This window comes from Miniopterus natalensis, chromosome 4 (genome assembly GCF_054644295.1).
Source record: "Miniopterus natalensis isolate mMinNat1 chromosome 4, mMinNat1.hap1, whole genome shotgun sequence".
Classification (NCBI taxonomy): Eukaryota; Metazoa; Chordata; class Mammalia; order Chiroptera; family Miniopteridae; genus Miniopterus; species Miniopterus natalensis.
Window position 1 is genome coordinate 7,572,027 of NC_142084.1, and position 26,804 is coordinate 7,598,830.

Genomic DNA, 26,804 nt, shown 5'->3' on the forward strand with positions numbered 1-26,804 from the left:
TCCTCCTTCTCTCCCGTCCACTCTAAAGAAAGCAGTGGAAAAAATATCCTCAGGTGAAGACTAACAAGAACAAAAAACAAAATTACAAATTGGGTAGAAAATCCCCAACTCACAGCAATTACTAGAAGAACAAAGACAGCAGACTTTTATTTCTATTTTGAAATGAAATCATGCACAAAGTTTGACATCAGGTCAGGAGAAGGACAAGCCTCAGAAACTGAGAGGTAGTTTACAGTTCATTTTATACTTTATTTGGTCCTTCCCCCTGAAAGTGTATAATGTCTTTGATCACATCTTTTATATGCTATTAAAATGTTCTTTTTGAAAGTATTACGTTTATAGTTTTTTAAAATGAGAAACCCAGTGCACACACCCCACTCCTGGCACAGATGTTGCTGACAACCACATTTGGTACCTAGTGTACACTGCTGTAGAGATAAAACAATTCTTCTATTTGACAAATGCCCAGTGTCTCCTGTTCTGAATTCATTTCAGGTTATTTTAAAGTGTCTACAGAAGTGAACACTTTCCATTTTCATTATCTATTACATAGTCAAGATTTATCCTTGGAATTTAATATCTGACAACTAAATTATAAAAGTTTTTATGTATCCAATACATTTATTCCATCACTCATGTATTCTGATAAGCTTTGGTTTAAGGCTTTCATACATGCAAATTTACTTTCTAGGGGCTCTCCTCAATATGAATTTTATAATGATTAGTAAGAGATGACCTGTGGTTGAAAAGTTTCCCACATGTACTACATTCATAAGGCTTCTCTCCAGTATGAATTCTCTGATGGGCGATACGCGATGAGCTTTGTCTAAAAGTCTTCCCACATGTATTACATTTAAAGGGTTTCTCTCCTGTATGAATCCTCCGATGTTGAATAAGAGCCGAACTTTGGCCAAAAGATATCCCACATTCCTCACATCGATATGGTTTTTCTCCAGTATGAATTCTTTGATGATTACTAAGAGATGAATTACACCTGAAGGTTTTCCCACACTCATTACATTTATAGGGTCTTTCTCCAGTATGCATTCTCTGATGTTGAATGAGAGCTGAGCTTTGTCTAAAGGCTTTCCCACACACTTTACATTTACACGGTTTCTCTCCAGTATGAATTCTTTCATGAATAATAAGTGTTGAGTGGGAACTTAAGGCTTTACCACATTCATTACAATTATAAAACTTCTCACCAGTATGAATTATTCGGTGTCTATTAAGTCGTGAAATAGAAGTGAAGCCTTTTCCACATTCATTACATCTATAGGGCTTTTCTCCAGTGTGAATTCTTTCATGTTGAATAAGAGATGCACTCTGACTAAAGGCTCTCCCGCATTCACTACATTTAAAAGGTTTCTCTCCTGTGTGAATTCTCTGATGATAACGAAGGGATGAGCTAGACTTAAAGGTGTTACCACATTCATTACATAAGTAGGACTTCTTTCTGGAATGAATTCTCTGACACCCAGAAAGGGATGTGCTGCAACTAGATGATTTCCTACCTGGATTATATTTATAGGGGTTTTCTCTAGCATGTATTTTTTGATGTATAAAAAGGCCTGACCTTCGACTGAAAGATTTACCACATTCTTTACATCTGTAGGATTTCTCCACAGTATGTGTTCTTAGATGTTTATAAAGGGATGTACTAAGAGTAAAGGCTTTCCCACATTCTTTACATACATAGGGTTTCTCTCCAGTATGTGTTATTTGATGTTGAATAAGAGCTGAACTTTGGTTAAAGGCTTTTGAACATTCTTTACATTTAAATAATTTCTCTCCACTATGGTTTTTCTCATGTTTACGAAGGGATGAAGTGTTAATAAAGGTTTTCTCACATATACTACATTTATAGCGTTTCTCTGCTGTGTTGATTTTTGGTTGATTAAGTAAATTTAAATTCTGTTTGAAGCTGTTTCCTTGTACTTCACATTTTGGTGGTGTTTCTTCTCTGGGAACCATCTGCTTCCTAATAAGGACTGACTTTGGGCTAAAGTTTTGGCCAAATTCAGTGCTTTTATGTCTTCTTTCTATAGTAGGAATACTTTTGTGGGTGACTGAAAGTATCTGAACACTTTCCTTTTTCTTCTGCTTTTTCTCTAATCTGTCTTCATATATGCAGGGTTTTTCTGATTTGAAGACCCAGGGTTCATTCCTTTTGGATCTTTTCATTATCAGCTCCTGAAATAAACAATCTTGCGTTTGAGTTGACTTTGTGGTTTTATGACTGCTCTTCCATCCTGGAGGGGGAGAAAAAACACAAAGAAAAACCTGAAGATGTTTCATGTGATAGAGCTTTTGGTTACAGAGACAAAATGTACAGAATGACTAAATATTGATGATACTTAAATAAGGTCTTGGTATCTGCCTAAAAAATGGTAAGAGGAAAATTTTAGGAGATTGAAGCAGTGTAGAGAAATAATCAATGAGAGTTGAAGTATTAGGGTAGAAAAAAAGTAACAAAACAAACACATTTAAAAGAGGGTGAATGTAAGAGTGACCAGGAGAATTGGTGAATGAAGAATGGAGAAAAGGAGAGTATGAATTAGGAAGGGCAGTCTAGGATCAGAATCCAAAGTCTACAATAGACTCCTAAATTATCTTCATGAAATTTCTCTTCTTTGTATAATCATTCCTAACCTGGAAAGTTTTCCTTCCTTTCCCTCATGCCAGGGTACAAAATTCCTCTGTACCCTTTAGATTCAGTTCAAAAATAAACTCCTTCTGCCCGGCCGGGCATGGCTCAGGGGTTGACCATCGACCTAGGATCCAGGCTATCGGGGTTCGATTCCCGGTCAGGGCACATGCCCGGGTTGCGGGCTCAATCAATGACTCTCTCATCATTGATGTTTCTATCTCTCTTTATCCCTCTCCTTTCCTCTCTCTGAAATCAGTAAAGATATATTAAAAAAATAAAAATTAAAAATAAAAAATAAACTCTTTCTCTTTTCTTGACTCTCAAGTTCCCATAGTCCATTCTCCTTATAAAAGAACCTACCATAGTGTTTTAAAAAACATTATATATATATCTAAATATGTTATTTTCCTTTTTCCCCATAAGTGTTCTTTACAATCAGATTAACATACCCTACTAACATCTAGATCTTTCGATGGCATGTGAATTATATACAAGATATTTTGATCTTTCTTGATTACTTATATATTCCTAATTTGAAAAATGTCAAATATTCTCAATTATTAAAATGTAAGTTTCACATACAAACATGATTCAAATACTTGTAGAAGTTGCCTTATAGATCAGTACATTACATGGGTGATGGGAGGGTTTGACGGCAACTTCAAACAGGAAGGTATTATTGAATTAAGCTACATAGGGGTCACAAGTAGACATGAAACCAAAAGTTGCAAGTTAGGAAGGCAGCCCTGTTCATACATCAAACATGAGAGACTGAGCAAGCAAAGTAAAAAAGAGTCAAAGATACAATAGGGATAAATATAAAAAGGTAAAAAAAAGTGGTACAGAGCAAAATTGATTTCAATAAATATTAAAATTGGGTAAGAACACAATTCATTGAATATTAAACTTTGCCAGAGAAATGGTGGTGCACAGTTTGATATTTTCTCCTGGGCTAGAGGTAACCAGTTAAAGGGCTCCTTTGCATCTCATTGTATTTGAGATTCCTATCCGACATCCACTTTCATATGAATGTGTCCATATTCTCCCGGGTGCTGACCCCAGGAAAGGCTGTCCCGTAGTATGTGGCTTCCAAATAGAAAGGGGCCTGTGCGCTGCACCCAGTAGCAACCTAAAGGGGCCCTCTGCTTTCCTGTAAGGCATTGTACAGAGCCCCAGAAAGCATTCGAACTGTGTGGTTCAGGGAAGGGGTACACAGCCCTCCCACCACCAGAGAGAAGGACAGGAGCTGCCAGTGGGGCAGACTGGGGATTTTGGACCTGCTCTGAAAAGGGCTGGGATAGCATACAAGGAGCTACCCTAGCTTTACTGGGATCAGCTGGGCAGGAGACCTGCGTGGGGCTGATTTTGTAACCCCTCCTGCTTGGATCCAAGGAGCAAGGGTGCCAGATCCTTGCTAAGCAGCTTTTCTGCCTGTTTCTTTATATGTTTTTGATTACTGGTCAGCATCTCATGGTATCCACCTTCCTGGCTTACACTGGGGAGACAGACCAGAAAAGCTGGGATTTGTAACTACATTGTGGAGTTTGAACTGAATGCCCTGTGAGATCAGCCAACCAGAACTGAGAAAGGAAGGGCAGAGCATGCCTACTTCTCCTGTAGGCTAGGAACACCACCCCCAACAGGAAAGGGGCTGGTTCAGCTCACTGAAGCCCCAGGTACCCCCAGCTGGGCATAGTCCAAGGAGGGAAGGAAGAACAACTCATAGGAGGACATTACAAGAGTAAGACTCTCAGGGACTATTGTTTGGGAACTGGAGGAAATGCTTAAAACCCCTTCTGGGGGTTGGGCAGGCAATGTGCGCACTGGAGACTCTTTGGATCAATCCCACTGAGCCCAGGCCTCTGAAACTGCCCATACAGAAAAGGCAACAGACTGAATTCAATTTGAACCTGCAGCAGGCCAGTCACTGCATGGGGAACTAGAATTGAAGGGTATCATAGAAACTGAGAAGTTGGCTTTGAAGCAGAGATTAACTTCCCCACAGTGAATGACTGACAAAGAAATCTAAATAAGGGACGCAATCAATAGCCCGAGCTACACTAGCTGGCCTGCACCCTAAAGCCTATCTTTGGAAGACACTAGAGTAAGGCCAGGCAACCACAAGGGGGAGGCAAAATAGCTGACAGGTGGAGGTGGTCCACAGAGAGTCTCAGACCAACCAGCTACATAAGGACACTGGGAGCCGAACCTAGGCAGCTCCTGACATTGGCTGACACAAAAGTACCTCCCAGGAGACCTGAAATCAGCATACAAAACAGTGAGCTTCATACAACATAAGCTGCCCAGATGAACCTCCTTGGCTTTTTTTGGCTTTTTTTTAAGAAAAGAGAAGGGAGAGGAATTTTCTAAGAAGAAAAAATTTTAATTTATTTAATTTTTGTTTTGGATTTGTTTTGTCTTGCTTTGCTTTTTGTTGTTGTTCTATTATCAAGATTTTCTTGATGTTCTCTGCTTTATTGCTGGGATATTATTATAACCATTGTTTATTGCTTTTCTCTATTGTTTCCTCCATAGCTCTTATTGGCTTCCTTCCCTATTCTTGCTTTACCTTTCTCTCTCTTCTTGTCCATTGGCATAACTTTTTTCCCCCTTTCATTGTCTTCCTTTTTGTTTGTTTTTCTTTAACCACTTTTCTATTCCTACTCTCTACCCTTATCTTTTTACTCACCAGTCTTTCGGAATCTTTACTTTGCCCCTTTTATCTCCCAGAAGCTTCTCTATTTTTTATCTTTTATTTTATTTTATATTACTATTAGCAGTAATAGTCTCTTCTCCCTCTCTCTTTGGCCTTAGAATCTGTGTTCTCACTTCGCTTTCCTAATTCTACTTTCTCTTGGGTTGTTTTTATTGTGTCAGGATATTTTGTAAATTCCTGTTTGTTTCCTGTCAGTTTGGTTGTTTTGTTTTGCCCTGTCAGCACCTATACAACAGTTCACATGGTGTAGTTGTGGCTGAGCCTCAAAGTTAGCCAACCTGAGAAGAGGGTCCTCCCGTGAATGAGTCAACAACAATCTAGAACCAATCACAACAGGAGAGCCTGAAGAACCCACAAAAGGGACACAACTAGAGCATACAGCTGAGAAGTATAAGGAAAACACCTCTGGGTATCATTCACTACAAAAGCCCACCCCACAAGACTGGGAGAAAGCAAATATATCTAATAAACACCAACAAACACAAAAAGACACTAAAATGAGGAGACAAAGAAACAACCTCCAAATTAAAGAAAAGGAAAAATCACCAGAAAAAGACCTCGATGACATGGAGGTAACCAAGTTATCAGAGTTCAAAGTAATGGTTCTAAAGATGCTCAAGGAAATTAGTGAGAACCACAAGACACTTAACGGGAACACGGAGAAACTTAATGGGAAATACAAAGAACTTAGTAAAAGCTACATTAGCATAAAGAGATATAGATACTATGAATAAGAAACAGGCAGAAATAAAGAACACTATATCTGACATCAAGAATAGGGTGGAAGGAATTAGGCTCAAGGAAGCAGAAGATTAAATAAGTGAATTAGAAGATAAGGTAGAAAAAGTCACTCAATCAGAGCAGCAAAAAGAAAGAATACTTAAAAAGCATGAGGACAGTTTAAAGGAACTTTCGGACAACATGAAGCAAAACAACATCAGCATCATAGGGGTGCCAGAGGGGGAGGAAAGTTAGCAAGGGATAGAGAATCTGGAGGAAGAAATGACAGAAAAGGAGAAAGCCACACAAGTTCAGGAAGCACAGAGGGTACCAATCAAGAGGAACCTAAAGAGACCCACTCCAAGACACATCATAATTAAAATGGCAAATGGCAAGGACAAAGAGAGAATCTTAAGGGCCGCAAGACAGAAACAATCTGACCTACAAGGGATCACCCATAAGGTTGTCAGCAGATTTCTCAACAGAAACACTTCAGGCCAGAAGGGAATGGCATGAAGTTTTCAAAGTAATGAAAAGCAAGAACCTACAACTAAAAATGCTCTATCTAGCAAGGCTACCATTCAAAATAGATGGTGAAATAAAGAGCCTCACAGACAAAAGAAGGCTAAAGTAGTTCAGTACCACCAAACCAGCACTGCAAGAAATGCTAAAGGGACTGACTTAAGAAGAAGAAATATTGAGAGAAAGGAACACAGGAATAAAGGGAAAAATGGCATTAAATAAGTATACATCAATAATAACCTTAAATGTATACAGCTTAAATACTACAATCAAAAGACAAAGGGTAACTGAATGGATAAGAAAACAGGCCCCATATATATGCTATCTACAAGAGACCCACCTCAAAGGAAAAGATTTACACAGACTAAAAGTGAAGGGATAGAAAAAAATATTCCATGCAAATGGAAACAAAACAAAAAAAGCCAGAGTAGCAATACTTATTTCTGACAAAACAGACTTCAAAATAAAGACCATAATAAGAGCCAAAGAAGGTCACTACATAATACTAAAGGGACTGACCCAACAGGAGGATACAGCCCTTATAAACATATATGCACCCAATATAGGAGCACCTAAATATATAAAAAAATTCTTGCTGGACTATAAGAGGGAGGTCAACAGCAATACAATCATAGTAGGGAACTTTAACACCCCATTGTCATCAATGAACACATCATCCAGACAAAATATCAACAAGGAAACAGAGGCCTTAAATGACACACTAGACCTAATGGATTTAATGGGCATTTACAGAACATTTCATCCCAAAGCAGCAGAATATACATACTTTTCAAGTGCACATAGAACATTCTCAAAAATAGATCACATGTTAGGGCACAAAAGCCTCTGTAAGTTCAAGAAGACTGAAATCATATGAATCACCTTCTCAGACAACAGTGGCATGAAACTAGAAATCAACAACTATAAAAAAAAAAAAAACCTTAAAAATATTCACACACGGCACGGCCGGGCGTGGCTCAGCGGTTGAGCATCGACCTAGGATACAGGAGATCAAGGTTCAATTCCCGGTCACGGCACATGCCCGGGTTGAGGGCTCGATCCCCAATGATATCATCATTGGTGTTTCTATCTCTCTCTCCCTCTCCTTTCCTCTCTCTGAAATCGATAAAGATATATAAAAAAAAGAAAAAAAAATATTCACACATGGAGGCTAAATAGCTTGTTATTAAACAATGAATGGGTTACCAATGAGATCAAGGAGGAAATCAAAAACTTCCTGGAAACAAATGAAAATGAACAAACCACCACCCAAAATCTTTGGGACAATGTGAAAGCAGTGCTGAGAGGAAAGTTCATAGCATTACAGGCATACTGCAAAAACTCGAAAAAGCTCTAAAAAACTAACACTAAAACTGAAAGACTTAGAAAGAGAACAGCAAGAAAAGCCTAGAGGAAGTAGAAGGAAGGAAATAATAAAGATCAGAGCAGAAATTAATGACATAGAGGCAAAAAAAACAATACAAAAGATCAATGAAACAAAGAGCTGGTTCTTTGAAAAGAGAAACAAGATTGACAAACCTTTAGCCAGACTCACCAAGAAACAAAGAGAGAGGACCCAAGTAAATAAAAGCAGAAATGAAAGTGGTGATAGAACAACTGACACCAGAGAAATACAAAGAATTGTATGAAAATACTACAAGCAATTATATGCCAACAAACTGGACAACCTGGGTGAAATGGACAAATTCCTAGAAACAGACAATCTTCCAAAACTCAATCAGGAAGAATCAGAAAATATGAATAGGCCAATAACAACTGATGAAATTGAAGCAGTAATTTAAAAAACTCCCAGAAAAAAGAGTACGGGACCAGATGGATTTTCAAGCAAGTTTTACCAAACATTCAAAGAAGAATTAACACCTATTCTCCTCAAACCATTCCAGAAAATTCAAGAGGAGGAAAGACTCCCAAACTCTTTTTATGAGACCAGCGTTATCCTAATTCCAAAATCCAATAAGGACACTACAAAGAAAGAGAATTATAGACCAATATTCCTGATGAACACAGATGCTAAAATCCTCAACAAAATATTAGCAAATCAGATTCAGCAAATACATTACAATGATCATACACCATGACCAAGTGGGATTTATTCTAGGGATTCAAGGCTGATATAATATTCACTAATCAATAAATGTGATACATCACATAAACAAAATGAAGGACAAAAATCATATGATCATATCAATAGATGCAGAAAAAGCATTTGACAAAATCCAACACCACTTTTTCATAAAAACTCTCAGCAAAGTGGGAATAGAGGAATAATACTTCAACATAATAAAGACCATATATAACAAACTTACAGTCAACATCAAACTCAATGGGCAAAAACTAAAACCATTTCCCTTAAAAACAGGAACAAGACAGAGTTGTCGACTTTCACCACTCTTATTCAACATAGTACTGGAAGTCCTTGCCACAGCTATCAGAAAGAAGAAAAATAAAGGTATCCAAATTGGAAAGGAGGAAGTAAAACTGTCATTATTTGCAGATGACATGGTATTGTACAAAGAAAGCCCTAAAGACTCAACCAATAAACTACTAGATTTAATAAATTAATTCGGCAAGGTAGCAGGATACAAAATTAACATCCAAAAATCAATAGCATATTTATACACCAATAATGAACTCTCAGAAAGAGAAACTTAAAAAACAATTCATCTACCACTGCAACTAAAAAAATAAGATACTTAGGAATAAACTTAACCAAAGATATAAAAGACCTGTACTCGGAAAACTACAGGACACTAAAAAAAGAAATAGAAAAAGATATAAAGAATTGGGAAAATATACCATGTTCATGGATTGGAAAAATTAACATCATTAAAATGTCCATACTACCAAAAGCAATCTATAGATTCAATGCAATTCCTATTAAAATAACAACAGCATATTTCACAGAACTAGAACAAACATTCCAAAAATTTATTTGGAACTGAAAAAGACTCCGAATAGACGCAGCAATCTTGAGAAAGAAGAAGAATTGGAGGGATCACTTTACCAGATATCAAACTATACCACAAAGCCATTATAATCAGAACAGCCTGATATTGTTACAACAACAGACATATAGATCAACAGAACAGAACAGACACCCCAGAAATTGAACAGGTACATGCAAAAAAATGAAACTAGATGACCAACTTACTCCATACACAAGAATAAATTCAAAATGGATAAAAGTCTTAAATGTAAGTCATGAAACCATAAAAATCCTAGAAGAAAACATAGGCAGTAAAGTCACAGACATCTTTTGTAGTGGAATTTTCACCAATACATCTCCTAGGGCAAGAGAAACAGGAAAAAATAAACAAATGGGACTATATCAAACTAAAAAGCTTCTGCACAGCAAAAGAAATCATCCTCAAAATACAAAGGAACCCCACAGTATGGGAGAAAATATTTGCCAAGGATACATCTGATAAGGGGCTAATTTCCAAAGTGTACAAAGAACTCATACAACTCAACCACAGGAAGACAAACACCCAATTAAAAAATGGGCTAAGGATGTGAATAGATATTTCTCCAAAGAGAACATACAGATGGTCAAAAGACACATGAAAAAATGCTCAATGTCACTAATCATCAGAGAGATGCAAATTAAAACCACAACGAGGTATCACTTCACACCTGTCAGAATGGCTACCATCAACAAATCAACAAATGACAAGTGTTGGCGAGGATATGGAGTAAGGGGAGCCCTGGTACACTGCTGGTGGGAATGCAGACTAGTGCAGCCACTATGGAAAACAGTAGGGAGGTTCCTCAAAATATTAAAAGTGGAACTTCCTTTTGACCCAGTGATCCCACTTCTAGGAATATATCCTAAGAAACAGGAAACACTTATCAGAAAAAACTTATGCACCCCTATGTTCATAGCAGCACAATTTACAATAGCTAAGATCTGAAAACAGCCCAAGTGCCCATGAGTAGATGAGTGGATAGAAAAGCAGTGGGATATTTACACCATGGAATACTACGCAGCTGTAAAGAAGAATCTCTTACCCTTTGGCACACCATGGATGGACCTGGAGACTATTATGCTAAGTGAAATAAGCCAGTCAGAGGAAGACAAAGCACATGATCTCACTTACATGTGGAATCTAAAGAACAAAATAAACTGATGAATAAAATAGATACAATGACACAGAAGCATGGAACGGACTGATGAATCTCAGAGGGAATGCGGGGATGGATGGGTGGAGGTGGGGGAGATTAACCAAAGAACTTTTTTGCATAAATGTATAACCCATGGTAACAGACAATAGTATGATGAAGGCCTAGGGTGGGGGTTGGGGGTTGGGGGTGGGTAGAAGGGGTCAAGGAGGAAAAAAACAGGACATTTGTAATTCTTTCTACAATAAAGATAAATTAAAAAACAAAACAGACATAGGGTAGCCAAACTGATAAAAAAACAAGACCAATATACATGCTGTCTACAGGAGACCCACCTCAGAAAGAAAGATACACACAGACTAAAACTGAAAGGATGGAAAACGATATTTCATGCAAACAGAAATGAAGAAAGAAAAAAAAAGCTGTTTTAAAGTCTATTTTGCCTTATTTCAGAGAAAATAGATATTAAAACAAAGGTTCTAGTAAGAGACAAAGGAGGACACTACATAATGATAAAGGAATCAATGCAACAAGAGGATATAATCCTTGTAAACATTTATGCACCCAATGTAGAAGCACATAAATATATAAAGCAGCCCGGCTGGGCGTGGCTCAGCAGTTGAGAATAGACCCAGGATCCAGGAGATCGGGGCTCGATTCCCGGTCAGGGCACATGCCCGGGTGGCGGACTAGGCAGCGGATCAATGACTCTCTCATCATTGATGTTTCTATCTCTCTCTTTCTCCCCCTTCCTTTCCTCTCTCTGAAATCAATAAAGATATGTTTAAAATTATATATATACACATATATATATATGTATATATATATATATATATTTTTTCATACACATACACATACATACACACACACACACACACACATAAAGCAAATCTGGATGGACATAAAGAGAGAAATCAACAGTAATACAGTTATAGTAAGGGATTTAACATCAATGGATAGATCTTCCTGACAAAAAATTAACAAGGAAACAGTGGCCTTAAAAGACACACTAATTTAACGGATTTAATTGTTATCTTTGGAGCACGTCACCCAGAGTGGCAAAATACATATTCTTTTCAAATGCACATGTAACATTTTCTAGGATAGACTATATGTTAGGAGGGAAAACAAGTCTCAATCAATTTAAGAGGACTGAAATCATATCAAGCATTTTCTCCAACCCCAATGGTATGAAACTAGAAATCAATTACAAGAAAAAATAACTGAAAAACACACAAACACATGGAGGCTAAATGCCATGTTATTAAACAATGAATGGGTTAACAATGAGATCAAGGAAGAAATCAAAAGATACCTTGAGACAAATGAAAATGTGAACACAACTCAAAATCTATGGGACACAGCAAAAGCGGTCCTAAGAGAAAAATTTATAGCATAACAGGCCTATCTCAAGAAACAAGAGAAATCTGGAAAATACAATCTAACTTTACATTTAAAGGAAGTAGAGGGGGAAAAACACCACCAACAAAGCCCAGAGTGAGTAAAGAAAGGAAATAATAAAGACCACAGAGGGGGGAAAAATTAGTCTACAAAGACAATACAAAAGATCAATGAAACCAAGAGTTGGTTCTTTGAAAAGATAAACAAGATTGATAAATCTTTATCCAGATTCATCAAGAAAAAAAGAGGACCCAAATAAATAAAATCAGCAATGAAAAAGGAGAAGTAACAACTGATACCACAGAAATACAAAGGATTACAAGAAAATATTATGAACTATATGCCAACAAATTGGACAATCTGGAAGAAATGGATAAATTCCTAGAAACATACAATCTTCCGAAACTAAATCAGAAAGAATCATAAAATCTGAACAGATCAATTACAACAAATAAAAATGAGGCAGTTAATTTTAAAAGTTCCAACAAACAAAACCTAGACCATATGGCTTCACAGGTGATTTTACCAAACATTCAAGAAAAAACTAACACCTATCCTTCTCAAACTATTACAAAACATTCAAGAAGTGGGAAGATTCCCAAGCTCATTTTACAAAGCCAGCATTACCCTAATTCCAAAGCCAGATAAAGACACAACAGGAAAGAAATTTATAGTTCAATATCCCTGATGAACATAAATGATATAATCAGCAACTAAATATTAGCAAATCGAATCCAGCAACACATTAAAAAGGTGATACACCATGATCAAGTGGGATTTATTCCTGGGATGCAAAGTTGGTACAATATCCACAAGTTATTTATGTGATACACCACATAAACAAAATGAAAAATAAAAATCATATGATCAACAGATGCAGAAAAAACATTTGACAAAATCCAGCACCCAATTATGATAAAAACTCTCAGCAAAGTGGGAATAGAGGGAACATATCTCAACATAATAAAGACCATATAGGACAAACCCACAGCTAATATACTCAGTAGGGAAACTAAAAGCATTTCCCTTAAGGTCAGGAACAAGACAGGGATGTCCACTTCCACCACTCTCATTCGACATAGCACTACAAGTCCTAGCCACAGTGATCAGACAAGAAAACATAAAAGGCATCCAAATTGGAAAGGAAGAAGTAAAACTGTCATTATTTGCAGATGACATGATACTGTATATAGAGAACCCTAAAGAATCCACCAAAAAACTTCTTTCTAGAACTGATAAATGCATTCAGTAAAATAGCAAGATACAAAATAAATATCCAGAAATTGGTTGCTTTTTTTTTTTTTTAATATATCTTTACTGATTTCAGAGAGAGGAAGGAGGAGAGAGAGACAGAAACACCAATGATGAGAGTCATTGTTTGGCTGCCTCATGCATGCCCCCCACTGGGGACTGAGCCCAAAACCCGGGTATGAACCCTGACTGGGAATGGAACTGCGATCCCCTGGATCATAGGTTGATGCTCAACCACTGAGCCACGCCGGCCAGGCTTGTTGCATTTTTATACACCAATAACAAACTATCAACAAGGGAAACTAAAAAAAAATCCCATTTATAATTGCATTAAAAAAATACCCAGGATTAAATTTAACAAAGGAGATAAACACCTGTACTTGGAAAACTGTAAGACACTCAACCTTGAGCCCCACTAGTGCAGGACCTGCATCCTTCTGTCCCCAACCTCCATCACAGCTGCCTTTCCCATTTCTCTCTTAATCCACCTTGTAAATGCTGAGATTTCCTGGGATTCTGTCCTTTGCTCTGTTGCCTCACTTGGTCAGCTCAAGGCTTCAAATGCCTCCTTTGTACCAATTGCTCCCTAACCTCATTGAGTTCCAATCCCGTATACCTTATACAACTGTCCATCGGCAATCTCTACCAGAGTATTTCATTCACATCTCAAGTTAGGGGCACAGCTTAGCTGGTAACAGTTACATTTGGAATGGGATCTAGAATAATGGGTGGGATGAAAGGGGACTTTATTTACATGTAATCTTTTAATTTTTCACATGGAAAATAACTCATGAAGTCATTAGTAATCTGAAATTAGTAAGTTACTTTGGAACCATTGCAAGGAATAGATTTAAAGTGAGGCAAAACTGAACATGGGAAGTTTCTGGAGACTATTGCATAATGTAGGCAAGATGTAATTAGGGCCTGGATGAAGGTGCATGCAGTAGGGTTCAGAAGGGAAGAGAGGGGCCCCCATCAAATTTTCTAAAATGATTTCCTTCCTCATCTCCTCCTTTCCCCATGTACATACCCGAGCCTCAGTCAAAATGAACTAGTTGCAATTCCTTAAATATACCATGTCTGCTGAATGAACACAAGAGAATATTGCCCTCCTCTGGAGACAACAGGAAAGAACAAGAAAAGAGATCCTGACAGATTCATTTGTGATTACCAGGGAAAAATAGCAGCAGCTCGTGTGTGGGGTCCTCAGCGTCCCCTTCTCCACCACTTCCTGAGGACAGAGAACCCTGGAGCAACTTTCCTGACACTCATCCACTTATTAACCAGACCTTTGCCTGTAGTGATTCCAGACACCTCAGCCCCCCACTCACCGAGAGAGGAGCCTCCAGGACTCTCTTCCTCCACTTTCCAGGGCTCTTCTCCTTGCTGCAACAGGGAGATCACTTTTGGTTTCGAAAATGGGAGTCCTGTTAATAGGCAGAAAGAAAAAGAAAAAAAAGACTTGGCTTTGTTTTGACACAGAGGTATCTCAGATCTGAGTGGAAAACTCAGGAGATGGTACAAAAAGCTTGTGTGGGATGTTCAAGTTGTGCCCCCATGATGTGAGAGGTATGTGAGGAAAAAGGGACTTGTAGGACACAACTATGTAATAATTAGTTGTACCTTAGAGAAATAGCATAAATATGCAGCCTTGATTAATAGGGTGCTATTGGCTTCCTATAGATGATGGAATATGTTAAAAGAATAAAATTTGACTGAATTAAATTTGTAAACAGGTATCTATGGAAAGCATTATGTACCAAGTAGCTTATTTAAAATGAGAAAACACTGACTGACTCCCTTTCAACAACCGAAGTGGTCAGCAAAGTATGGGTCATAGGCGAAATCTAGACCACTGTTTATGTATGGCCCTTGAACAAAGAATGGTTGAAAGAAAAAAAAGCAGCATGTTAGAGAGACCACATGTGGCCCACAAAGCCTAAAAAATTTACTACCTGGCCTTTTACAGAAAACATTTGCTGATCTCTGAAAAGACAAGTAGGAAAGGCAAATGATAGGTCCAGAGACTGAACAAAGCCCTCTGCTGAGAGACGTGCAAACAAACCACAGAACAACTATTGCAAGGAAACAGTGTCTGAATCATGAAGAAACGTCTAATGTGTAATTATATAGAGGAAAGGGGTGATTATCAATACCACCTCCTCCATTCCCATACATGGACCAATTCTACACCTATAAGGGGGAATCATGTTTTTAAGATTTATTTGTAGAGATCCCATAAGCACAATCTCACAGCAAAACTCAGAAAAACTTTATTAGACAACCCACAGTGCTCATCCAGGAAAGCAGGTGCTAAGTTATCTCAATTTCTGAATTGGAAAAGAGAATTAGGAAAGGCAAGTGGTAGGTCAATGAAGAGGGTTGAGGGACATTCTCTGCTGAGAGGTGAGCAACCAAACACAGAACAATCACAGTGGGGAAATGATGCCTGAATCAGGAGGGAATTTCTAACGTGTAACTGTGCAGACTGTGCCACCCACGGGGCAATCCAATGCCTATAAAAAGGGGAAAGGTTTTTAAAGTTTATTTTTGGAGATCCAATTTGTGCAATCCTAAGGCAAAACTCAGCTAAAGTTTCTGATGACCCATGGCTTTTATTCAGAGAAGCAAGTGCTGAGTTATCCCCATTTCTGAATTCTGTGTCTACAGGGAAAACTTCCTTACCCAGAGAGACCAGGTTACTGTAGTTCTCCAGCATCACATCCTGATACAAATTCCTCTGAGAAGGGCGCAGCTTTCTCCACTCGTCCCTCGTAAAGAGCACAGCCACATCCTTGAACGTCACTGATATCTGTAAAGACAAGCCATCCTACCTCACCCAGACCACCCGTCACAGAGTGGAGAACCTGGTAGTGGGGAGGTAGATGGGCTCCCATGAAATCCACATTCAGAGATTTCCACTACCTACTCCTCGGGTTCCGTTAATTTGCTAGAGTGGCTCACAGAACTCACAAAAACAAGTTACTTACTAGATTACCAGTTTATTATAAAAGGATATAACTGGAACAGCCAATGAAGAGATGCACAGGGCAAGCTTTGGGGAAAGGGGCATGGAGCTTCCATAGCCTCTGGATGTGCCACTCTCCTTGAACCTTCACATGTTCACTCACCAACCAGGAAGCATTCAGAGCCCTGTTTTTTGGGGGTTTTATGGAGGCTTCAGGCTTCATTACAAAGGCATGACGGATTAAATCACTGGCCATTCCATATGCATGATTGATTAGCTCATTACACACGGAGGACTGCTTCAACCTCCAGCCTGAGGCAGGCAGGGCAGGTAGAAGGCTGAAAGTTCCAAATTTCTCACCAGGGTTGGTTTCTCTGGCAACCAGCCCTAATCCTTAAGGGGCTTCCCTAAAGTGACCTCATTAATATAAACTCGGGTGTGATTGAAAGGGCTGGTTATGAATAACAGAACATAGCTATTTCATCTTTATTGCTTTGAACTTATTTCAGGTAAAAAACCCAAGTATTACTAATCACTTAGGGAATTATAAGCACTTTGAAAGCTATGTGCCAGGAACAGGTACAAGACGAAATATGTATTTTATAATATAAATCACAATATCACAGCTGCTCGGTGGTAGAGATGGAATTCCAATTCAGGTGCCATTCTTAACCTCTCTGCCTCACTCCCTGTCAATGCCTACCTTATAGGTTAAGAAATAAATGAGTTAATCCATATAATGGAGATGGACAGTGGTGATTGTTACACAACGGGAATGTACTTAATGCCACTGAATTATACACTCAGAAAGGGTTAAAGTGGTAAGTTTTGCTATGTATCTTTTGTCACAATAAAAAAGTAAAAAAGGTAAAATACATACATTCATACATATGTACGTGTATACATATGTACATATATAAATAAAGGTACATAAAAAATTATTCTGAGGTATGCATACCAAAAGGGTGACAGTGATTATCTCCAGCTGTTGGGGTAAGAGTGATTAAAATTTCTTCTTTATATATGTATTTTTTATTCTCTGAGTTTTTAATATGAGCATGCAATACATGTACAGTAAGACAACTTGTTGGCATATGCGGGAACACAAAGAACAATCGTGCCCTCAAAAGAACTTAAAACCCAGCTGGTAGGGAAGAAAAACACATGAAATAATTTGAACAATGAAAGAAAAAGTGTAGTTGTACAGAACTGTACGCCATCTCCTACTTCAGTCCTCATGTTAGAGGTGAGGAACACAAAGTGCACGGCAGTCCGGGCCCCGGGTCACATGATTTATTAGTGACAAAGGCAGGAAAACAATTCAAGTTTTCTTTTGACACAGTATATTCTCTCTCTGGTCATAAACATCTTGTCAGTGAGTTTCACTCACAGGGCCATGCAGTACTGACATATGGGCAGCAGGCAAGGTTCGAGAGAATGCCGTACAGGATTCACTCACACCTAAGGATGAAGAAGACTCTGGACAAGAGAGCAGCTTGGTTCTGTTGGGATGGAATGGCAAAGAACTGGGAAAAAGCAGCTCACATCTGCAATGGGAGGCCCTAGCAGTAGCCTCAAAATATCAGCCACCACCAAATTTTGTGTGCCCAAAAGATGACATCACAGTGCAGAAGAGCCCTGGTAACACACGGCTGGGTCTGCCCTGGGTCTGACAGATCACCAGAGCAATGGCTGGACAGTGACAAGCATGAATTTCTAGGCCACACGCACTTGGGTTTGCATTCAGGTGACTCCACTTCTCTGAGCCGTTTCCTCCCATGTAAAATGGGGGTAATAACTGCTGCGCTGTTGGGAGAGCGAGAACAAAGGTAAAGCCCTCCAGGACGTTCCCAGCAGCATTACCTGTTATTGTTAGATGAAGATGAGTAAAGAAAGAACAAGTATTTTCTGAGTCCTAGGAACATCTTATAACATTATCTATCTACAAGCCATAATGGTATTATTCCTAGAAAAACATTGTTCAGCTACCATGACAGCCAGGTATTGTGCCAGGCCCTGATCTAAACACCTTCCACGCACCAATTAGCGTGACCCGCTCACCTAACCTATGAGGTAGGTACTCTGTTATTCCCACTTTACAGGTGAGGAAACTGAGGCACAGAGAAGTGGTGGTATTTGCCCAAAGCCCATAAATGACAACAGAGGATATGGGTTCAAACTTGGCCATCTGGCTCAAAAGCCCCATTTCCTAACCACTGTATACACGGCCTCTCCACTACCAATATCCCACAAACCCCTCCCTGCTGCTTCCTGAGGAGACTTCTCTCTGCCCTTGGGGTCAAGAGACCCCTCCAACATGGCTATCCTTTGCTCAAGCACTGGCTCAGTGTATGGGGTCCCTCCCTCATTCTCACACATAAAGATGATAATAGCAGGTCAAGATCAGTTTTCAAGAGTGAGAGAAGCAAGGCACATGATCCAAAGTTAAAAGGAAAAACTAAAAACTATGGATTGAAGAAGCCTGGGGAAGGTATCATGAGGATTCTGACGGGTGGAAAGAAAAAGGAAAGCATTCTTGCCAAGGGTAGGGAGGGAGGGATGGGTGAAGCAAGGAGGCAGGGCCAGAAAGGAACTCTGCCAAGTGTTATGTTTCTTTGCTTTGTCCCCAAGTGATACAAGATGCGTGGCATCTGACCTGTCAAATTTGTAATCATGTAGTGAACTGAAATTAATGAATAAAAGAGCGCCTGTTAGGAAAAAAGGAAACACTAGAGATGGATTGGGGGGAGGAGGCAAGCATTCACCTCAGAATCCACCATCCACCACGGTGGACCAACTCTTCAAAGGGAAAAAGACTTGGGCTCCAAATCCTGGAGAAGACTGCATTGGGTAGAGAGAACTTCAGTTGGGGGCAAAGCAGAAACCAAAAAACCCCCCAAATAAACAACAAACCATTTGTCCCTAGGACCTGAGACACAATGAGCTCACCTGAGACCTTGCTTCCCTCTGTCCAGCGGCCATGTCCTCTTTCTGGGTTCTTCCCCCTGTGGATGGGCAGGGTGTCCAGAAGGCAGATCTGAGAGCAGAAAATAGGAGCCAGGAGAGAGAAGCAAGCCCCTACTACTTTCCATCCCTCAGACTGGCCACCCGAGTTTGACTCCAGGTGCCCTCAGAGAGGGAAGTCAGGAGGGGCTGGGGCAGAGGGAGGGCCGGGCTACCCTGGCCCAGAGACAACAGGCCCGAGGACTCGATCAGCCAGCAGCAAATCACCGAGCTCCCGAGTGCCGGGCACCGTCCACATCGTCTGGTCCCGCAGCGCGGCTGGCAGTGCCAGCACCCCCATTTCACAGACCAGGAGACTGAGCGCGCAGCCGGTGAGCGCGCACCGGGGTCCCGCCGCGGCGCGGTGCGGCGACCTTTCTCCACCACGAGCTTTTCCCACCCACCACCTCCCGCTCCTGTGAAGTTACCAGTTTCCAGATATTTAGAGAAAACTGCTCCGGAAAGGGTAAACGCCAGCTTTCCCGTGGCGGGAGGGGGCTGCTATCTGAGGCGTGGGCACAGACCCCGAAGCCCTGACTTGGCCCCTGGGGGAAGCCAGTAGCTCTCTGCTCGGGGACAAGCGAGGGGTGCGCCTGCCACCCGGAGGGCAGTGGCTGCGGGAAAAGGGGAAACACCTTTGCCCGCGCTCGCCGACGGCCGGCGGGGGCCGGCAGGTAGCGCGGGGACCGGCCCGGAGGCGGCGGGGCAGAGGCAGGGCCCGGGGCCCGCAGGGACCAAGTGCCAGACCCGGCGCGCTCCGGGCGCGTCTGCGGGACGCCCCGCGGGGGGCAGGCGGGCAGAGCCGGGGTCCCCGCGCCCACGCAGGCCCCGCGCGCACCTCCCGGCCTGAGCGCGCATCCTCCCAAGGCCGCCGAGCTCCCCGCACCCCGGACCCTCCACCGCTCACCTCGCCAGGCCTCGGGGCTCGGGGCCGCGCTCCGCGGGGGGAGGCCACGGAACCGCCCGGCCCGACGCCCGCCTCCGGGCAGGACTCGGCGGGGGCTCCGGCCGGGAAGGCGCCCACTCCGGCGGCGGAGGTCGGGGAGGGGCGGGAATCTCTCTGGGAAATGTCGCCCACGCGAGAACCTGAGGATGCTGGGAAGTGTAGTTCCCGGAGCCCGTCTGCGAAGGGGGCGCGCGGGAGCCCGTCGGGTTCCCAGACCCCGCTTCCGGGCCGGGCGCCACCCCGATGCGCCGCGGAGCCCTGGGTCCCGGTCCTCGGCGGGGGAAGGCGGGCTCGCCGAGTGGCGCCTGGCTGCTCCCCGTCCGCGTAAAGGATGGCGAGGCGGGAGACCACGGCGGGCCCGGACGCTCGTCCCCTCGGTCGCCCCACGGAGGTGCCTGTGCGCCAAGCCGGTTGTAGGCAGCGGGAAATACAGCACGTCACGGACAAAGCAAAGATCACCCACTCACCATCGCTCTCGGGAACTCTCTGAGGGGGCAGGGGGCATACAGTAAGCCAAGGACGTAATTATGTGACTTATAGAAGACAAGTGTTATGGGGAGAAGCTGGGGGAGGGGGGACACCTGGGCCCGTTTGGGAGAGTCGGCAGGGTGCCCTCTGCAGTCCACACGGTAAGAATGGAGGGAAGCGCCCCAGGCACGGTGGGAGGGGAGGGCCAGGCCAGCCACTGAGAAGCCCACAGATTTTTTAAATTTTGCCAACGGAACATGTGCCCCATTTAAAAGATTGATTTTTTTTTTTTTTTTTTAAGTAAAAGAAAAATGCACTTGATGCCACCACACAGAAATAAGTGGTTAACATTTTGGTGAACATCTTTTAACAGACCTTTGAACTACATATGAAGCTCTCAGCCAATACCACTGCTCTGGTTTTAACACAATGGAATACTGCAAGTTGTAACTATCTTAGCTTTTCCCCCACTTAAGAATATGCCTTGAACATTTGAATTTGCCAGTAAATACTGTCCCTCAGTAGGGTTTTTAATGGCTTCAGTTCATGCCATTTCACCTATTTTTTTTTTTTTTTTGGTTAAATATATTTAAACTAAGCTCATTTATTAAAATATATTTAACTGAGACCCTATTGTTAGTTATATTATTTCCAATTTTTGCTCCATTAATGTAATGACAGAAAAAGGCCTTTCTTTTTCTTTGCTGTGGCCTTTCACAATTTATGAGAAGCACCTGGTAATTAAACCCTAAGAATGTTGGCGCCTCTGGTTCAAACAGCCCCTCTGTTCAAACTGTAAGACAAAATAAGCTACTCTCAAGGCTATGTTTTGTATCCCTCTCTCTCCCCTGCTGTTTTCACAGCTCAGGGATAATTCACACCAAGGAGTCTCTAGGAGAAAGTTCCCTTTCCTCTCCCCTTCAAACAAGCCTCTTTTGAACTCCTCATACCTTTTGCTCTAAGGCTTGGGGAAAATACTGATAAGACCTTCCTAGGACATCTCCCTAGGACTATCCCCTGGAAAGCAAACAAAGTATAACTTGTCAAGACAACCTCCCTGGTATCTGCTCAACTTCAAGAAAACCCAAACCCTTCCCTTCCTTGTAGCCTGGCAACAGTGCCTGCTTTAAAGAGCAGGCTGGCCCTTTGTTTCTTGCCCTTGTATTGATTAGCATGCATTGGCCCTTTCTCTTCTAGGGGAAAGTAAAATAAACTCCTGCTCTGCATTTATCTCTTCTCTCAGTTGTGAAATCTAGCACAGCCCCTCATCACCAGTCCAAAACCCTAACAATTAATATCCTTGTAGTTATATCTTTGAAAATTATTTTCTTAGTTTAAATTCCTTGGAACTGAATTGCTAGATCAAGGACTGTCAGAATTTTAAGCACATTTCCTAGTTGTTACCAGCCCAAAGTTTGCATGCCCAACGTTTCCAAAGGCCAAAACTCAAAATGTCAGAATTTGAAATAAGGAAATGTTTCTTTCTCAAGGAGGCATCAACTGCGAAGATGGGAGTCCTAATCTTCAAATCAACCTTAAGAAAGTAGATTATTTTGTAGCTTTTGCCCAGTGGCCCCAGGCAGAACACAGGCAGTGGTTGACCTTGGCCTGCACCTCCCAGGAGGCCCCAGAGCTAGTGCACCCAGTGGATAGTTTCTGACCACTTTGACCCACCATTACCCAACCACTTCCTCAAGTGACACACTCAAGGGATGGACTCAGTGGGTACCAGAGCCATGTTGAAGTTAGTCTTGCTATGTGTGGTGGGCCCCTGCACAGCTGATTCTCCAAGGTGGTTGGAGGTCGGAGGTCAGAAGAAGAAGAGAATAATAAAATGACAATAAATACATATCTATCAAGCCAGTCCTTGCAGCTGACCACCTGAGTAAATCCCTCCCATTGACGTGCCAACAGCAATCAAGACTCAATTACAACAGAAGGTGTACAGTCTGCAAAGGGGACACACCATGAGTGCCCAGCTGGGGTGATCAGGAAGGCTGTGTCATGGACACTACAGGACACCTACTGCACTAGGCAATGCTACCAAGCCTAGGAGACATAGCAGCTCTACCTAATAAATAGAAACAAACACAGGGAGGCTGACAAAAGGAGGAGAAAAAGAAACGTGGCCCAAATGAAAGAACAGAACAAAACCCTAGAAAAAGAACTAAACAAAATGGAGACAAGCAATCTACTAGATGTAGAGTTCAAATCACTAGTTACAAGGATGCTCAATGAACTTAGTGAGACCCTCAACAGCATAAAAAGAACCAGTTAGAAATGAAGGACACACTAACTGAAATAAAGGATAATTTACAGGTAATCAACAGTAAAGTAGGTGAAGTCAAGAATCAAATTATCAATTTGGAATATAAGGAAGCAAAAAACACCAAATCAGAACAGTGAAAACAAAAAAGAATCCAAAAAACCCCGAGGATAGTGTAAGGAGTCTCTGGGACAACTTCAAGCATAATAATATTCAAATCATGGGAATACTGGAAGGAGAATAGAGAGAGCAAGAAATTGAAAACCTACCCTAGCCAGTTTGGCTCAGTGGTTAGAGTATTGGCCTGTGGACTGAAGGGTCTCAGATTCGATGCCCACCAAGGGTGTGTACCTCGGTTGCAGGCTCAGTTCCGAGCCCTGGTCGGGGTGGGTGTGGGAGACAACTAATTGATGTATTTCTTTCATATTGATGTTTCTCTCTCTCTCTCTCTTTCCCTTCCACTCTCTCTGAAAACCAATGGAAAAATATCCTCTGGTGAGGATTTTAAGAAAAAAGAAATTAGAAACCTATTTGGAACAACTATGACAGAAAACTTCCCTAACTTGGTGAAGGAAACAGACATACAAGTCCAGAAAGCGCAGAGAGTCCCAAACAAGATGAACCCAACGAGGCTCACACTAAAACACATCATAATTAAAATGCACACAGTTAAAGACAAACAGAGAATCTTAAAAGCAGCAAGAGAAAAGCAGTTAGTTACCTACAAGGGATCTCCCATAAGACTGTCAGCTTATTTCTCCAAAGAAACTTTACAGGCCAGAAGGGAGTGGCAAGAAATATTCAAAGTGATGAAAAGCAGGGACCTACAACCAAGATCACTCTACCCAGCAAAGCTATCATTTAGAATCAATACAGGTATAAAGAGCTTCCCAGACAAGAAAAAGCTGAAGGAGTTCATCACCCCAAAACCCCAAAATGAAATGTTAAAGGGTTTTGTAGAACAAGAACAAGAAGGAGAAGAAAGAAGAAGAAAACAATAAAATGGCAATAAATGCATATCTATCAACAATTGAATCTACAAACAAAATGAACAAGTGGAACAGAAACAGACTCATAGATACAGAGAAATTTTGTTGGTTGCCAGATGGGGGGGTTGAATTAGTATATTCATCTGAACGCAGAATTTCAATTACCATGGGGAGAGGATATACCCTGCCTAAGATGTGTGATCCTTAGTATAAGATTTCACAAAATCCCCTAAAGAAGAGCAGATGTTATACACCCTCTGGAGCAGACTGCACTTGTGTACACCAACACCAATTCCATTCCCTCTTTATTGATTGAATAACAATTGTTAGTTATCCGCCTTGCTGCTCAAAATAAAGATTATATTTCCCAGCCTCCCTTGCATATTGGTGTGGCCTTATTAATAAATTTTAGCTAAGACAATGATGGGAAAGTATTGTGTGGGAATTGTGGGAAGACTCCCTAAAGGGAGCGAGCTCAGTTTGGAAGAACCTTGTTTTTGCTCTTCTGCTGTCCTTTCTCGGCCTGCAGTGTGGAAATGATAACTGTGCCTCCAGCTGTCCTTTTGAACTGTAATGGGAGGATGTAAACTTTGCACTAGGATAGTGGAGTAGAAATATCTGAGCCTGGAAATGTGATGACAACTTAGACCCACTGTACCAGCCTTGGGGTGCCTACTCCTGAACTTCTTTTGTGCACGACAGAAATAAACGTCTATCTTGTCTAAGCCGCATCCTTCTCCACCATGTACAGCAGAACCTGATGCCGGCTGACACACACCCATCTATTACGAATGTCTATAGCCCCCCACCACCACTTTCAAGCTATCTTCATAGCAACGAGTAAACAATACACAATTCGAAAGCTGGAGATTTGAGAAACGCCAACAGGTCTCAGGCAGCTTGAGAATGGAGTCAAGAAGAACTCCCTCATGTTTAGGATGACTAGACGGTCTAGATTTAAGAGCTCTTCTAAAAATTAAAGTTCGCTTAAAAACAAAAAAGAATGACAACTATGGAAAGATAATACACTTCTTCCTCCACCAGACACACAATAACAGGAAGAAATTATGGTACCAGTGTGGGGGGGGGGGGGGGGAAGAGTAACATAGCCTGAGCAAGTACATTATGCTTTTAAATATTGCACCAGGGTAAGAAATCAGTAAGAGACGAAATCTAAGGCAACAGGATGTGATGGAGTGGAGAATGCAACGATGCAGAAACAAATGGGGAACCAAACCAGTACAACTGTGGAACTATTCATACTGTCGCACAAACAAGGAGCTACACAGCTAAAAACGAAATTAGTGGCTTAGAGGGAAAAAAGTCTGGATGGCGACACTGAATGCAGCGGAAAGACACAAAAACATAGCAAAGGTAAGAAGTACAAAGGCAGGCGATGTGACCTGCGTAAGGGTAGCCTTTGTCCCCGAGTCAGAGAATTCAAGAAATGGAATGGAGAACCTAAGCAAAGTAATAAGGAAAACTTCTCTTGGGTAAAAGGAATAATTCAGTCTCCTTGAATTATTTTTAGAAATTGTGGTAAAATAACATAAAATTTACCACCTTAGCCATTTTTAAGTGCATGGATCAGGGTGATTAAGTGCACGCGCATTATCCGGCGCCCATCACCACCATCCATCTCCAGAACTTTTTCACCCTCCCAAACTGAAACCGTGTACCCACCAAACAGCAACTCTCAATTTTCCACTCTCCTTGGGCCCTGGCAACCACCACCTACTTTCTGCATAAATTCAGCTATTCTAGATACCTCATATAAGTGGAACCATATATATATTTTTTTTTTTTTTTTTTTTTTTAATGTGCGTGTGCCTGGCTTATTTCACTTAGCATGTTTTCAAGGTTCATTCATATTGTAGTATGTGTCAGAAGTTAATTTTTTAAAGCCAAATAATATTTCTTGTATGTACACACCACACTTTATCCATTTACTTGTTGATGGACATTGGAGTCATTTCCACCTTTTGGCTATGAGTGAATAGTGCTGCTATGAACATTTGTGTACAAGCACCTGTTCGGGTCCTTTTTCCATTTTTGCAGATATATAACTAGAAGCGGAATCTCCGGATCACGTGGCAATTCTATGTTTCATGCTTTGAGGAACTATCCTACTGTTCTCCATCATAGCTGCACCACCTTATATTCCCACCAGGAGTGCACAAGAGTTGCGATTTCTCAATATTTTCACCAACATTTGTAATTTCCTGTGTTGTTGTTTTTTAAAAATAAATAATAGCCATTTTAATGGGTGTATGTTTTATCTCATTGTGTGTGTTTTTAAAAATATATCTTTGTTGATTTCAGAGAGAAGAAGGAGATGGAAAGAGAGAGACAGAAACATCAATGATGAGAGAGTCATTGATCGGCTGCCTCCTGCACGCCCCCGACTAGGGATCAAGCCCACAACCGGGCACGTGCCCTGTCCGGGAATCGAACCCAGATCACCTGGATCCTAGGCCTACGCTCAACCTCTGCGCCACGCCCGGCCGGGCTCACCGTGGTTTTGATGTGTGTTTTTCTAGTGACTGTTGATGTTGAACATCTTTTTGTGTGGTATTGGCCATTGTATATCTTCTTTGGAGAAATGTTTAAATCCTTTGCTCATTTTTAAAGTTGGTTTGTTTATATTTTTGGTTGTTGAGTTGTAGTAGTTTATATATTCTGGACATTAAACTCTTATCAGCTAAATGATGGCAAGTATTTTCTCCCATTCTGTGAGTTTCCTTTTTCACTCTCTTGATATTGT

The 26,804-nt window shown here is 41.2% G+C and overlaps 1 protein-coding gene across 3 annotated transcripts; it reads right to left on the reverse strand.

Annotated features, from left to right (window-relative positions):
- Positions 1-118: 118 nt before the first annotated feature.
- Positions 119-20,347, reverse strand: ZNF595 (zinc finger protein 595). Of its 3 annotated transcripts, none has more exons than XM_087816224.1 (5): positions 20,279-20,347; positions 19,318-19,405; positions 16,086-16,212; positions 14,732-14,827; positions 119-2,252 (listed from the first exon to the last, which is right to left on the reverse strand). In XM_087816224.1, the coding sequence occupies exons 2-5, from the start codon at positions 19,348-19,350 to the stop codon at positions 688-690; spliced, it is 1,821 nt and encodes a 606-aa protein (XP_087672350.1). In that variant the 5' UTR covers positions 19,351-19,405; positions 20,279-20,347; the 3' UTR covers positions 119-687. The 3 variants fall into 3 exon arrangements, with proteins under 3 accessions (XP_087672350.1, XP_087672351.1, XP_016057021.1); XM_087816225.1 differs by having other exon boundaries at positions 19,318-19,373; positions 20,279-20,316; XM_016201535.2 differs by lacking the exons at positions 14,732-14,827; positions 16,086-16,212; positions 19,318-19,405; positions 20,279-20,347 and adding an exon at positions 14,017-14,623.
- Positions 20,348-26,804: the final 6,457 nt, after the last annotated feature.